This window comes from Cajanus cajan, chromosome 4, assembly GCF_000230855.2.
Source record: "Cajanus cajan strain Asha chromosome 4, NIPB_CcT2T_4, whole genome shotgun sequence".
Classification (NCBI taxonomy): Eukaryota; Viridiplantae; Streptophyta; class Magnoliopsida; order Fabales; family Fabaceae; genus Cajanus; species Cajanus cajan.
The window spans coordinates 72,442,737-72,458,888 of NC_138520.1; the positions used below are offsets into that span (position 1 = coordinate 72,442,737).

The 16,152-nt window shown below is 36.0% G+C and overlaps 2 protein-coding genes across 2 annotated transcripts; one reads left to right on the forward strand and one right to left on the reverse strand.

Annotated features, from left to right (window-relative positions):
• The first annotated feature begins 1,882 nt into the window (after positions 1 to 1,882).
• LOC109803045 (phosphoglycolate phosphatase 1A, chloroplastic) lies at positions 1,883 to 12,675 on the forward strand. Its single transcript, XM_020364502.3, has 10 exons — positions 1,883 to 2,316; positions 3,166 to 3,233; positions 3,362 to 3,454; positions 3,525 to 3,596; positions 4,287 to 4,358; positions 10,253 to 10,312; positions 10,401 to 10,453; positions 11,038 to 11,135; positions 11,427 to 11,526; positions 12,336 to 12,675. The coding sequence occupies exons 1-10, from the start codon at positions 1,914 to 1,916 to the stop codon at positions 12,544 to 12,546; spliced, it is 1,230 nt and encodes a 409-aa protein (XP_020220091.2). The 5' UTR covers positions 1,883 to 1,913; the 3' UTR covers positions 12,547 to 12,675.
• Positions 12,676 to 13,328: 653 nt separating this feature from the next.
• On the reverse strand, positions 13,329 to 14,249 carry LOC109802470 (uncharacterized). The gene has a single exon (XM_020363853.3). The coding sequence runs from the start codon at positions 14,143 to 14,145 to the stop codon at positions 13,597 to 13,599; it is 549 nt and encodes a 182-aa protein (XP_020219442.1). The 5' UTR covers positions 14,146 to 14,249; the 3' UTR covers positions 13,329 to 13,596.
• Positions 14,250 to 16,152: the final 1,903 nt, after the last annotated feature.

Sequence of the window (16,152 nt, forward strand, 5' to 3'; positions counted from 1 at the left end):
TACATTCGAATTCTCAATTCTCCAAGTTTTGAATCTTTACTTAGTTACACAATTTACATTTCGTGGAAGGATAAAAGTGATTTGTGAAGTCAGAAGGAATGATAAATCTAATTTGGCTCTAAAAGTCTTATCTCTAAACACTCTCTTAATTTATTAATAAAATGAACTTATGAAGTTAAAGTCTTAAGAAATCTTATATATTGTATCCTAAACTTGGTCAACTTTGACTTCAACTTAAACAACTAAACTTTTAAGAACACGTTAATTCTTAAAGTTTTGCAACAATTAAGCAACTAATCAAATATTCATTCAATTAATAGAAATGATCAAACAACCTTAAAAAAATCATAATGTTATAATAACTCATAGATAAACTCTATCGATGGTAAAAAATTATTCCAACCATCACTTTCATCTAACACATGGGCTCTAAGGATATCCTCTAAAGGTTGAATGTCATGTTTGATTTGATTTGACCACCTGTATGTGAGTGGTAAGTTGAAATCAGTTAAAGTTTGGTTTTCAAAGCTCTATGCAAACTTTCCCATAACCTTGATGTAAACCTATAGTCTCTATCTAACATTATATTATAAGGAACTATGTACAACCTAACCATCTCTCACTAATGTATAAGTTAGTCAACCTCTCTAAAGGGTATCTAATATTTATTGAAATGAAATTAATAAATCAAATCAATCTTGTAGGAAATATAGGAGAATAAAAGTTGTGATGCAACAAGAATTTCTAGCATGAAAATAATTTTCAGTGGACCTCTAATGTAATTTAGTAATCAACTTACTATCTAAGGTTTACACAAAAAAGTATTTGAACATGTGCACCTAAGGCCAAACATGTTGGAGCCTCACAACTAATGCCCTAAAAATAATAGAGAAAGAAAAGAGAGAAAAGATAAGTATTGAGATGAATTATCGGTGTCTAAAGTCTTATTTTCATACATGTATTTTGAAAGGTTGCAACAAACCTAAAAAAATTTAGTGTTCTGCATCAGCTTTTTGGTACACTAGATAAACATTCACAAATTGAAAAATGTCTTTCTTTATATTATGCCACTAAAACATCTTAAGGTCTTGATACATTTTAATAACTATCAGATGGACACTCAAACTATTCTTTGAACCTTATTTAATTAAAACATAAAAAATCTAACATTATAATTTTCAATCCAATTTTTCTACGTGAGGTGAAACGGATAGAGATTTGACCCTTTTGTCACTCTTAAATTTTTCATCATATGAAACTCCTAGTGTTTTTACTTTAGAAGAATTTTTTTTTAAGAGCAAGTTAAAAAAATAAAAATTTAATACATGACTTTTATTTATTATTATATTTATTTTAAATAACAAAGTCACGAGTCCTAGTTACAACCTACTTTGATTTTTTTTTTAAATACTTTTTTCACATAAAATATTACATTTTGAAAACACAACTTTAATTTTTAAAAAAGAATATAAAATGTTTTACTTTACAAGTCTTGTTTTTCGAACCCAACTTATCCTATTCTTAGAGGTTTTTTCTTTTAAACTACCGAATTTTTAAAAAATAAAAAATAAAAATAAAAGTTAAAAAGGCAAAACGCTCCCACCTATTTTTTCTTATCAAAAATACCAAACCCTCCCCAGTAATGTACATGTGAACTTCTAATTAATTTGTCAGTCTAAAAATCATTATATAGCCAACATCCGAAAATCAAACATTCAACAATGTAACATTTTTTTTTTCTTCTCAAATTTTTATACAAAATTACCAGCTTCTTTAGAAAATTTTAAGCTAAACAATGTGGGTGTGTGGTAATGTTTGGAAAGTGAAGAGAATCCGATCCATAGAAAATTCAGGTAGGGCAGGAGATTATGATCCAAAATTGCACCAACCTGGTCCACTCAAACCTATGGCTCATGTTCAATCGATTAACACCACTTGGCCTTCGTAGTAGCTGCTGCACCCATGCACGCACCACAAAAATAATACCCCAAATTAACAAAATACATAAAACTTCTCAATTTCAAACCAGATCGATGCTTAGTAGTACCAGCGCTTTAGCACAGACTGTTACAGTCACCTGTGTTCGTCACAGTCACAAACGATGCTTCCAATCATTTCCCCTAAATTATAGATTCTGTGACGCTGCTCGTAACTCTCTATTATCCAACTCAACCATCTTCAAGTTGAAAACAAAGGCCAACTCTAATCGTAGCCGTAACGGAATGGGAACGTTCACCACGCGCGCGGTGGCGCAGCCGCTCAAGAATGCCGACGAACTCATCGATTCCGTCGAGACTTTTATTTTCGACTGTGACGGTATGTCACTCATTCTTCGTTGAATCTCCAAACTGAAACATATCGTTTCAGGTATATACTGTTTTAGTGGTTTTAGGAAGAGCTTAGTATGTTACACATTGTTCAATCTAATTAATTATAAATCAACTTAGATATGACTTTCCATGCATATAAAACTTTTAAGTCAACTAAATATGGCTATAACTAAAAGAGGGCTCACAATAGATTGTTCTTAATACACTCTTTATTGTTGATTAACATTTATAAAGTTATGAAATCATACTCTTGAGTAATTAAATAACAAGTGAAACCCACAAAATTGTGATTTCGGATAAATTTCGGTTAATAGTAGAAAATTTATTAAAAGAAGTGTTAGAGTGTGGTGCTAAACTACTAGGATCAGTTTAGTGATAGGTTGTGGAAGAGTTGGAGTAAATGCATCAGATCTTAAGTTCGATTTTCGTTGCTTGAAACTTATAAAAAGAAAAAGAGTGTGTTGCCATCATTTTTCTTGTCATAAAAGTAATTAAAATTACTATACACAACAAATTGGTAATATGTGATTAGATAATAGTAATAAAAAAATTTACAATACCCGTGTATTTTAGTTAATTTCTAAAAGAACTGTTTAAAGTTATATCAGATTAATAATTCAGCTTGTCTGGGTGTTATGTTAATAGAAATTGTACAGAATATTTGTATACAGAACCCTCACAAAAGTGACCCGAGTTATTGATGGGAAAAATAGTGATATTTGATTTTTCTGAGTTTCATCAAGGGAAAATTACAATATTAATGACTCTTGCTTCTTGTTTTGTTTTTCTTACCTTCATACTAAAGTTTCCCTTTTCATTAAAATATAATTTGCAGGAGTTATATGGAAAGGTGACAAATTAATAGAAGGAGTGCCTGAAACGCTTGACATGCTTCGGTCAAAGGTTTGTATACTAATGTAGGCACTAGGCTTTTTCTGCAAGTGTCAATGTTAAGTATTCTTCCATTTACTATTGTTTTTTCTTTTTAAGCAAAATGTCTGAGATTTGGGTCTCTTGATAAACTTCTTTAGGGCAAAAGATTAGTTTTTGTCACCAATAACTCAACAAAGTCTAGGAAGCAATATGGAAAGAAGTTTGAAACACTTGGCCTGAATGTCAGCGAGGTTAGTCCACATTTGTTGTTCCTCACTTCATTTGTTTGCACTGTAATCTAGAACTACTGAGCTATTTCAGGAGGAGATTTTTGCGTCATCCTTTGCAGCTGCTGCATATTTAAAGTCCATTGATTTCCCAAAAGATAAAAAGGTAATATATATCATCTTTTGTTGTATGATCCAGACTAGTATAAGTATTTAATCACTGAAGGTAGCAGACTAGCAGCTCTTCTAACCTAAGTTGGCACGCCAGTTAGGGAATAAATCACTGTGACCTACCTTAAGATTAACGCTTATCATACTGACATATATTTTGTTTGGGAGGTGGCATTTATCTCCCTTTCTTTGTTATTTTCAAAGGAATTTGTGTAGGATCCGTGTATGAAGGGGGATATGTGTGAGTCATTTAACAGAGAAGGGTATCTGGGTGTAAGGGCAATCGATAAAGCAAGGGATGCTGGTGTAATTTTCCCAAACAAAACAAGTGTCAGTGTAATTCCCCTCAAATTTAAAAGTCCACTGATCTCACATTCATGAGTAGGACACGGCTTGGTTGTTGTTGTAGTAATGAACAGGTCCCTACTGCGGATTAGATTACCATATGTCATAACATGAATCATGGTGAAGTTAACCATATTTGTTTGTGTCATAGTAATTGCAATGCTGAAGTTAATGCTTACATGATTTATATAATTTTAAAGTATATTTCTTGAGCAGTACTTTAGAACATTATCATTTGAATTATGTTATGCTTAGATGCTATATCTTTCACGATCTTAACTACTTGTCGGATCAGTGTATAAAGTGGAAAGTTAATGACTGATAGATGAGCGTGATTTAGGTTTATGTCATTGGAGAAGATGGCATCTTGAAGGAGCTTGAGCTTGCTGGATATCAGTACCTTGGTGGGCCGGTTAGTATTGTGTTCCACATGCAAAATCTTACTGCCTGCCCTTTCACATACTTGTAAATCTGATCACTTGGCACCTTGTGGTGTATCATTTTTTTTAAAAATCAGTTTAACTGATAATGTATATTCATCAAATTTAAATGATAATGCATGGAATATATTAGTATCACCATATGATGCACGAGAGAAAGAATTTTGGAGTAAGTGAAACAGAAGCAGAGGGCGTTTTAAGTCTAACAGAACTAGTAGATGTTTTATATTCTTCTTTTATGTGTTTCCAGGGGAAAAGGAGAAGATAATAAGAATATAAATCATAATTAAACAGAGAAAATTTATCCATACAGATTATAAGAGATAGAAAATCAATAAGAAACAGAGAATTAAGAGAGAGAGTAGGCAGAGAAGAATTTGTGTATTATTAGAGAAATAACAGTAATGATATCTGAAGGATATCAGTTACATATATAGGGCTAACAAACCTAACCAACTTGATGAGTTGGCAGTACTAACAGAAAACAGAAAATATACAATATTAGTACAAGAATAATAAAAGTATTTATTATTCTAGTCTCTTCTCTAATACACCCCCCACAAGCTCAAGGGGGATGAAGCATGTCAGACGGATCAGCAACATTGAGCTTGGAGCGCAGAGACAGAAAACGCTTGGGAGACAGTGCCTTGGTTAATAGATCTGCATATTGGTGCTGAGAAGGAATATGCGAGACAACAAGAGCTTTGCTGATGACTTTTTCCCGAACAAAGAAGATGTCAAGTTCCATATGCTTAGATCTGGAGTGAAGAACCGGGTTGTGAGATAGTGCAACTGTGCTTTGATTATCACAGAGTACCATAGGAGTGTTGAAACGAATTTTGAGTTCTTGAAGAAGGGACTGAATCCACAAGACTTCAGTGACAGCTTGAGCTAAGGCACGATATTCAGCCTCAGTACTCGATCTGGCAACAAGCAACTGTTTCTTGGACCACCACGACACAAGATTAGGCCCAAGATAAATACAGGCTGCCGAGGTAGAACGTCGATCATTGGGATCAGCAGCCCAATCAGCATCAGTAAAGGCAGTAAGGTTGAAGGAAGAGGAGGACCGAGCAGGCGTGAACACAAGACCATGTTTGAGAGTGCCTTTGAGATATCTTAGAATCCTTTTAACTACCTTCCAGTGTTCTTCCATAGGGGAACACATGAACTGACTTACCTTATTGACACTAAAGGCAATTTCAGGCCGTGTAATGGTTGCATATTGCAGTGCACCAACTACAGACCTATACAAGGTAGGATCATTAAACAGAGTTCCGGTTTTGGCAAGTTGTTGACCTCCAATCATAGGAGTGGAGATGCCCTTAGAGTCTTCCATTTTAACCTTGGTGAGAAGATCAGAAATATATTTATGTTGAGACAACAGTAACCGGCCATTAGAAAGAGACTTGACTTCAATACCCAAGAAGTAGTCAAGTGTGCCAAGATCTTTGAGAGAGAAGGTGGCATGAAGGTGATTAATAAATTGTTGCATTAAGGAGGAGGAATTGCCAGTGAGGATGATATCATCCACATAAATGAGCATGTAGACAATGGCAGAGGGAGTAGAGAAAATAAACAAACTAGGATCACACTTGCTTTTGTGAAACCCAAGCTTGAGCAAAACCGAAGTCAACCTGTCAAACCAGGCACGAGGGGCCTGTTTGAGACCATAAAGGGACTTGTGGAGTTTACAGACAAGATGTTTGCTATTGGGTTCAATAAAGCCAGGCGGCTGAGACATGTAAATGTCTTCCTCAAGCATTCCATTTAGGAATGCATTATTAATGTCAAGTTGGCGAAGTGGCCATTGAAAGGTTACAGCAAGAGAGAGCACAATCCGGATGGTGACAGGCTTGACAACAGGAGAAAAAGTTTCAGAGAAATCAACACCCGGTTGCTGATGGAAACCCTTGGCAACAAGTCGGGCTTTGTACTTGTTGATAGAGCCATCAGGATTTTCTTTAAGACGAAAAACCCACTTACAACCAATGGATTTTCTACCAGGAGGTAAATCAACTAAAGTCCAGGTGTGATTGTCATGTAAGGCCGTGAGTTCAGCTTGCATGGCAGAGAGCCAATGAGGATCCGTGAGAGCAGACTTGACAGTTTTGGGTTCAACATTAGACAACAAGAGGGTGGGGTTAAGTCGAGGTTGTAGAATGCCATTTTTTGAGCGAGTGATCATGGGATGAATATTAAGAGGAGGAGCAGAGAGTGAAGGTGATGAGGATGAAGCCGGAGGAGAATTTGTAGAACTGTTGTCAGGCATGGAGGGGAGAGAGAAATTGGATTCAGAGGATCCAGAATTGGTGGGAACAGTAGGTGATACAAGGGTAGAGGAAGATGGATTGTGGGAGCAGACAAGGGAGGGAAGTGTGGAAACAGAGGTGGCAGGGATAGAATCAGAAGTTGCGGTAACAAAGAGATCATGATAAGGAAATCTCCCTTCATTGAAGATCACATCCTTGCTGATGTATATACGGCCAGATTTGCTTAAACATTTGTAGCCTTTATGAAGAGGAGAATATCCCAAGAATACACATTCTTCAGACCTAGGTTGAAGCTTGTGTTGATTGTAAGGTCTTAATAAGGGAAAACAAGAGCAACCAAAGACTTTTAGAAATGTATAATCGGGATCCTTGTGATGAATTAGTTTGTAGGGCGACTGAAAACCAACAGAGGAGGAGGGAAGTCTGTTGATTAAGTAGGTAGCAGTTAGAAATGCATGATCCCAAAAGTTTAGTGGTAAGGTCGAATGATGAAGCATGGCTAAGCCAAGTTCAACTATGTGTCGGTGTCGTCGTTCAACAGTTCCATTTTGATGATGTGTATAGGGACAAGTGAGTCTGTGAAGGATGCCTTCTTGTTGGAAGAAGGATATTAAGGCGCGAAATTCACCTCCACCATCTGTTTGAACAGATTTGAGAGGCAGTTGAAATTGTTTCTCAGCCAGGGCTTTAAAATTTTGGAAGTTGGAGAAGACGTCCGACTTTCTACGAAGAAGATAAATCCATACGTATTTGGTGCAAGCATCAACACACGTTAGAAAATACAAATAACCGCAGCTAGATTCTAAAGATGCTGGTCCCCAAACATCAAGAAAAACAAGTTCAAGTGGTTTGGAGTAAATCGTAGTGGAAGGGTGAGAGGGAAGCCTATGAGACTTTGCAATACAGCATGAGTCACAAAAGTCAGAAATTTTATTTACTGTAGGAAGACGAATATTACAAGTTTGTAGAGCTCTAGTTAGGGAATCATGATGAGGATGCCCTAACCGTAAATGCCATTGTTTATATGTATTGGGAACAACAGAATTACATTTTTCAGAAAGGAAAATACACGGGTCAGGTTTAGAAAAGATTAAATTCTGCTCAATGTTAGTATTAGAAGAGGTCTTCGTCGCCAAATGCGGATGAAAGTGATAGAGACCATCTTCACCAAGGTGCCCTTCAAGAAGAGTCTCGTTCAAATCCTGTGATTTGACAAAACATGAATGAGGATGGAAAACGAAGTAGACATTGTTGTCTTTGGCAAATTTTGAAACACTTATAAGATTTTTGGTTAAAGAGGGAACAAGTAATAAGTCTTTGAGAGATAAAATTGTGGGGGACCGAAACATATTAGAACCTACTGAGGTAATGGAGGTACCTTGGCCATTGGCCATTGCAATGTGCTCGGCACCAGTGAATTGAGCACTCTGCAGGAGATACTGAGGGTCCGGGGTTGCATGATGTGAGGCACCAGAATCTGGAATCCAAGCAGTGGCAGTGTTTAGTGTAGGAGCAGCAGGTGGTGCAGCAGATGCAGATGCAGTACGTGGTCGAGGTGGTGGATTAGCTGGTGCTGTAGGATAAGTGAACCCAGGAGGATGAAAAACAGAGCCAGGAAGGGAGCCACCCAAGGAATAGGGAGACCACGAGGCTGGACCAGGATGGCCAAGCATGTTAACTGTTCCATGATAGGGAACAGCAGAGCCAGGGTGCTGAGACACATACGCATGTTGAGAGTTGGGGCCATAGGCGGGGTAAGGAGTAAACAATGAATGAAAGGGTAACTGAAAACCTCCCAAGGCAAGACTATTAGAAAGCTGATAACACGTGGAGGCTTCATGGCCACGTTTGTGACAAATCTGACATTGAACCTGAGACCCACGATTTCTTCCTCCACGAGATCCACGACCACGACCTCCATGATTATTAAAGCCAGCTTGAGGTTGAGGCGAAAAATTCTGAACAGGATTAGGCTGAGAGTTTGTCATCAGAGGCGGCTGAAAAGCCAAATTGACATTGGGGACATTGGTTGGAACAGAAGAGGCTTGAGCAAGGTTGATGGAGAGGGGTTCTTGAATAGCAGCAGTCTTTGCTTGGTCCAGTCTTGCTTCCTGAGCAAGAATCATGGTCTCAAGTTCGGCAGGGGAAAAATGATCATCACGGCTGACAAATGCAGTGACAGTGGAGATTAGGGAATCATATTCTGGTGGAAGACCCCCAAGAATACACTCAGCATGTTCACGAGGTGAAATGGGACTGCCAATAGAGGCAAGGGTCTCAACGATGGTGCTAATGCGAAGGAGGTAGTCAGAACACGATCTTGTTCCTTTCTTGATGGTGCGAAGCTCTAGTCGTAATTGCGTGGCTTTGATCTTGGTGAGGGACTGAAAATGCTGAAAAACTAAATCCCAAATCTGGTAGGAATGACGGCACGAGACAACACGGGCTTGGATGGATTCAGATAGGGTTGCAAGAAGCCAAGAAACCAACAGCGAATCTTTGCGGTCCCAGGCAGTATACTCCGGATTAACAAGATTAGCATCACGATCCTCAGGGGTAAGGAACTTCAAGGGAATTTTGGGGTTGACGACAAAGCGTTCAAGATCATGGGCACGGATGACAGCTGTAACTTGTTGCTGCCAGGTCATAAAATTTCTTTCATCCAGTTTACATGTGACGGATTGGGAGAAGGTGTGGGAAACAGAATTGCTGGACATTGCGGAAGCGGAGGCCAGACAGAGAAATTAAACACTACGAACAGGATTAGCACAAGGAAAGACAGGGTTACCCAGAAAAGTGCGCAGGAAGCAAGCCACACGAAGAATCAAGATTACGGGCGCAGAAACAGAATCGCAGAAGGAATCACAAGCGCGGATAGCAGAATCGCGCAAGGTGAGGGAGGGCGCACGAAGCAAGCCACACGAATCAATCAACCAGACAAGGAATTAGGATCGTACCGAGCTCACGATGATACCATATAAGAGATAGAAAATCAATAAGAAACAGAGAATTAAGAGAGAGAGTAGGCAGAGAAGAATTTGTGTATTATTAGAGAAATAACAGTAATGATATCTGAAGGATATCAGTTACATATATAGGGCTAACAAACCTAACCAACTTGATGAGTTGGCAGTACTAACAGAAAACAGAAAATATACAATATTAGTACAAGAATAATAAAAGTATTTATTATTCTAGTCTCTTCTCTAATACAGATTAACTTTGTTTCATATCATAATTTGCAACAATAACATTGTTAGATATAAAACTATTCATGAGAGGACATTAAAGGAGTTGTTCATTGACAAGTGTTAGAGTCAAAGGACATTTATCCATATATGCCTAAGATGACATTTCGTAAGAATGAGAGGCAAGAGAATACTTTAAGCTAAATTTAGTGAAGGTTGCTTGTATTATAGATTTGGTAAAAGATTCTTGTGGCTCAAATATTTCTTATTCTAATGAAGGGTGGCTTAAATGCATTGACTTATGTTTTGAACATTTTCCATTTGTAATATAGAAGTCTTTTTTACTATGGAATTATTCTTATGTATAATTATCAATCCCTGTTCTATATGCATGTGTTCCTTTAGGAAGATGGTGGGAAAAAGATAGAACTGAAGCCAGGATTTTTGATGGAACATGATGAAAATGTAAGTACTCCCTGCTTCTTGATAACTAGCGATTTTTTGTTTAATATCATTCCTAGTACCTGTAAAAAGAAAATGTGTGTATTATTAGGTTGGAGCAGTTGTTGTTGGGTTTGATCGCTACTTCAACTACTATAAAATCCAGTAAGATTTCTAACACTGACACTGAAACATTATATGGAAATGTGTACGCACTCAAATTAGAAACATAGCAGCCTTGTGATTTGAAAAATAAGAGGTTTTGTTTGCATAGGCATTTTTTTATAATGTTTCCATTTTTTTTCCTGCAATTCAGATTCTAAGCAAAAGAAAGTTTGTTTTATTCTTTCAAATTTGTACTTGTACAGGCAGAAGATGTTTTTTATTTTATTTTATTTGGTTGGCAAAATCTGGGTTTGAGCATGGAATATTTTACTAAATTAACTGATGTAATAAGTATTTTCAAGTACAATATGTTTGTCTCACCCCCCTTTATGAGGTCTGAGATGAGTGAAAAGAAGAGAGACAAAATGGAAGGAGAAAGGCAGAGAGGGAAAGTGAGAAATGTGATATATGGTGTGTTGGAAAAGGAACAGAGAAATGAAGAGAGCATCCGAATATAAGAGAAAGGGGTTTGAGAGAGCCCTTCAACATATGACAAAGATGGCAATTCTATTTAAGTTATGCTGAGGTTAGTCGAAACTATTCATGGAATTATTAAAATATTACATTTTCCTTCGTGATGAAAGGTATGGGACACTCTGTATACGTGAAAACCCTGGATGTCTTTTCATTGCTACAAATCGAGATGCTGTTACTCATCTCACAGATGCTCAAGAATGGGCAGGTTTGTCCGTCTTCCCTCTCTTACAATTGATTTTATGTACTACTTTGTACATAATAATGTGCTAGTTGTTCAAATTTCCTTTATCATGCTACAATTACGGAGTTAGAGTAGTTTTCATTAAGAAAACAGCAAAATAAGCAGTTCCAAGCAGGCTCACAAACTAAAACAGTTAAACGCAATCAATAACATGGGGAATATGATAATGCAGTTACTTTTTTTTATCCCAATAGTCAATCATTCTTAAAACTACTCAAATAGTCAAATCTGCTATAATTTGTACTTGAATTTCAGGTGGGGGATCAATGGTTGGTGCCATCAGTGGATCTACTCAACGTGAGCCATTAGTTGTTGGAAAACCCTCAACGTTTATGATGGACTACTTAGCAAACAAGTAAAGCTTTCTATTACCTTATTCCTTATTCTCAGTGCATGATAGATAAATTATCTATGGCATAAACAATCTGAGGTGAGTGAATGGCATTGTGTTGCATAATGTTTGTGCATGGTCTTCCTATGATAAGACACTAAATCCTCATTTCTCCATTTATTCATTTTCTATCTCAAAATCATCTCTGTTGCTATATGGAACCTTTTCTCCTGCTTTTAAAGTAGTAATAAAGAAAGAAATGTTCATGCCTGGGGTTGAAGTGGAGATTTCTATCGGGCAAGGTTCCATCACATTATTATACGATCATTTTCTGCTTCCATTAAATTAACCTGTCATATTTATTCATCATAGACTCTTAGCCACAGATTGAATGTTAGTTTAATATTTTTCAATGTGGTAACACCCACCGTTGAGGTGGGCACTAGAAGTCCACAGGGGGCCCCATGGGGAGGGCTAGGGGAAACAGAGATGAGAAAGGGGCAAAGCACATTTGCATGTATTTTTCAAGTAGCTTGGCACGTAGACATTATAATGTGTTTATTCACACATACACGCGCACAGACCTAGGGAGACAGACATAAATAAGAGATTAGTTTACAGTATAAAAATAGATCAGTTTGTTACGGGTAATGTAATGGTGAAGAAATTGAAAGTATAAAGTTTTTATTAGAATGTGTACCATTTAATGCCACAAAAGCACCTCTTGATTTTTGATAAAACCCTATTTAGGGCAATGAATTGTAGAACTGTAAATAAAATTAGCAAAATATTTTGCTTTAGAATTTCTCTTGACTCTGTTCTTTGAACAACAGATTTGGCATTTCCAAGTCACAGATATGCATGGTTGGGGACAGATTAGACACTGATATCTTGTTTGGACAAAATGGTGGTTGCAAAACTCTTCTTGTGCTCTCAGGGGTCACCACACTTCCCATGCTTCAGAGTCCCAACAACTCCATACAACCAGACTTCTATACCAACAAAATTTCAGATTTTCTTTCTCTGAAAGCTGCAGCTGTATGACTATAATATTTATACATTATCCCCAAATGAGGGTGAGAAATGTCATGTATTAAGAAGTAAATTGCAAATAGATAGAGTTCCTTTGATTTTTTATTTCTCAAATAAAAATTTATTACTTTTATGTTACTAGATCATGAATCTATTTTTGATTATCTATCAATATAAAACTTGTTTATAATGTTAATTACTCAAACCCTCTCATGTTCAAAGTTGGTCCGTCAATCAGAATTCATAAAAGGAGTCCTAACTATACGTTGGTCGAGTCACAAAGAAAGAAGAGTTTACAAGTCCTTTGATTGAGTTATCGTTGTTGAATCAAAAAGTAAAAATGAAAATAAAAAGATGTTGAATTTAGGAGTATTTTTAAGAGTAATGTTTTCCAAGCAATAGAATTCGTGATATACACTTGTTGTCTTTTTTGTAGGTCATCTCCCTAATTGAATGAAGGGCAGTTAGTAATTAGAGAGTTGAGTGTCCTAATCTCTCTAGAATCTTTAATTTCTAGCGATAAATTTCTAAGATAGTCGCACATCTCTCTGTAGAATCCTTAACTTTCTTAGCCGACCAACATGGTCTGAGATCACAGCAAGAGTGAAATTGAGTGCCTCTATGAATCAGGCCAACATTTTCTATAATGTCTGAAAAAATTTCGAAGAGCACATTTAGCGTAGAAAAGAAAACATTAAATGTTCAATATCAATACCAATTAGGTTATTCAAAATATGCCGATCAAAACAACAGATCTCAAAATATAACAGTACGAAAAAAAAAAGACCTCAAAATATAAAACGGGCAAAACTGATATTATATGGTAACTGAACTTCTGATTGACAACAAGTTGATATATTGGTAATCCGACAACAAAAAAGATGAATGAAAAGAATAGCCAACCAACCACACAACTAATTACATCATAGTCAAACAAACACAATCTATCAGGAGAAAAAAGCATCAAATTCTCCAACAAATGAACGAATCATCATGATCAGCAGAGAAGCAGCTGCAAGTGTCTTGTTTTTGTTTTTGTCCAAAGTCCAAACCAACCAAGACTCAAACTTGGAAGGGCCATGGCCAATCCTTCAAGTCCTCATCCTGCTGCACCTTCCCACTCCTCACAGGCACAACAGCCCCACTATTCCCCTCAACACAAGCATAGTACTTCAAGAAGAATGCCAGCACCAGCACCACCCACTCCAAACAAAAGATCAAAATAGTGAGTCCACCACCCAATTTCAGAATCACAGCACCATCTTCCTCCCTCACATAGGACTTCAACTCCCCAAGAAAGTCCCCAGTCCTGGTGAACACCAGCACCGCCACGGACCCCTGGAAGATGGCAGTCAGAACGGTGGCCACCATGTGAGCAGAGTACCACCGGTTGGTCCCCACGGCGGCGCAGCCCGCGACGGCACCGGCGATGGTGAGGACGTGGAGGAGGATGAGGAAGAAGCCGCAGAGAGAGGGAATGAGGCGCAAAGAGAGGGTGAGGAAGATGCAGCTGGAGGCTGCACCCAAGAGGATGTAGTTGCAGAAAAGGAACACCTTGTGGGTGTTGTAGTGACGAGGAGTGATGGAGGTGTTCATTGTGGAGAGACCCATTTGGGATTAGAGAGCAAAGATTGGAACTTTGAGAAAGGGGAGTGCAGTTGCAGTGGTTGTGATGATGTTTATGTTCTGGGAATGTGATGGGTAGTGTTGAGGGTGGTGGTTGCTATTATAGGTGCTTAACGGTCATATTTTGTGTTTGGGTCGGTGGAATGTGACCGTTGGGGGAAAGGAGATCCAGCCAGCTGGGATGTGTAACGTTAGAGTCCAACGTTAGTTTCTGTCTTTCACTCTTTTGGTTTTGGGTTCACATTTGGCGTTTTTCGTTTCTTTTAATTTGGGTTTAATTTTCTTGTTTTGTTTTGGGTTCATGGGGTTTTCTTTTCTTGAAGAAGATTGTGGGTCAGAATTCTTATGGTTTAAAGTTTAAAGTTTAAATTAAAGAGAAAATGAGATAAAGAAATTTTTTATATTTTGTTTCTAAACTTATTTTTTTTTCTTCCTTTATCATCCATTTAAAAAAAAAAAATCTTGTGTCCAACATCAGTGTGTTTGAGTATGATTTCAAAATCATTTTCAACATGAGCTCGTTACTCTTTTTTCCTTTTCAGTTATTAGTTTATTGGAATGTGTGAAATATATTTTATATGAGCAAATAAACACGTACTTTTTCATAGCTTTTCTAATTAATTTTGAAAGGGCATATAAGGTCGCTAACATATTAAAATGAGTATACAATTTTTTTTAATGGAATTCAATGTGATTTAACGTTAAATATCTTCTAGATTAGGAATTATTTGTTTTTATAAAATTAAACTCCTTATTTTTCTAATTAAAGAGAGCTTATCACTTGATAGGATTGAAACCAATAAAAATCAAAGAAATATATTTTTTCACAGAAGCACTGTATTTTGCATATTGAATTTGTTTATTTTAGGAAAATAATTACATCTGTAATATTTTGAGAATTATTTTTCAAAAAAGAAAAAATCATTGGTTCTAAAATAGACATTTCCAGGCCCGTTTATTATCTGGATTTTATGCAACCAAACAATATGAAGTTTATAAAACAATACACTGAACTCGGAAGACTTCGATCAAATTTTAAGATCCACTAAGAATATATGCATACAACGTGCTCGTTTTCCTTGTCTTGTCTTGTCTTGTCTTTTTTTTTTTTTTTTTTTTTTTCTTCCTCTTTTTGGTGGAATGTAATTTTATCTATATTGCACTGTGATTTTGGTTATCTTGTCTATATTGTACTGATGTGAATGCTTGGTGTGGTTTGGGCTTGATTTTTACACCTCTTTCTTATTCGAATCCCCTCCCATAAGCCGAATTTAAGATCCATGTTTATACTTTAAAGAATTTATTTTATGATTCATTATTATTTTCCAAAAACTTTTAATTTAAAAATTTTCAGAATTAAATAAAATAATTTTTTAATTCTAATTCCTTCAATATACTAACATAATCATTATATTTGTTTAGACTAAATTATATTTTTGATCTTTTATCTTATTTTTTTAATTTATTTTAATTATTTATCTTTTAGAATATTTATTTTAGTCTTTTATCGCTTAAATTTAGGTTAATTTAGTCATTTTAAACTCTTTCCTTTTACTAATTTAATACTTAAAAAACTTGCATCATTAATTTCACTTATATAAAAACTATTAAATGTCGGTAAAGTTCAAATAAAAAATATTATATATATAGTAAAAATTGAAAATTTTAAAAAAATCTAATTCCACCCTATTTTCTAGTTGTTATGGATATATTTCCCACATGATTTTCACTATGCTTATAGCCCTTTTGGATTCGAACAATAATTTTTTTTTTGTGATTTTCATATGGATGACTCTAATATTATAAGTTTCACATCTTCATTTAGTTAAAATTTGATTCCTGCAAATTGAAAATGATCATTGTTCTAAAATGACTAAATTGATCTACATATGAAAAGATAAAGGTAAAAAATAAATATTTTACTAATAAAGGACCAAATTGGATGTAAAAAATAAGATAAAAAATTAAAAGTATAATTTAACTTTTAAAATA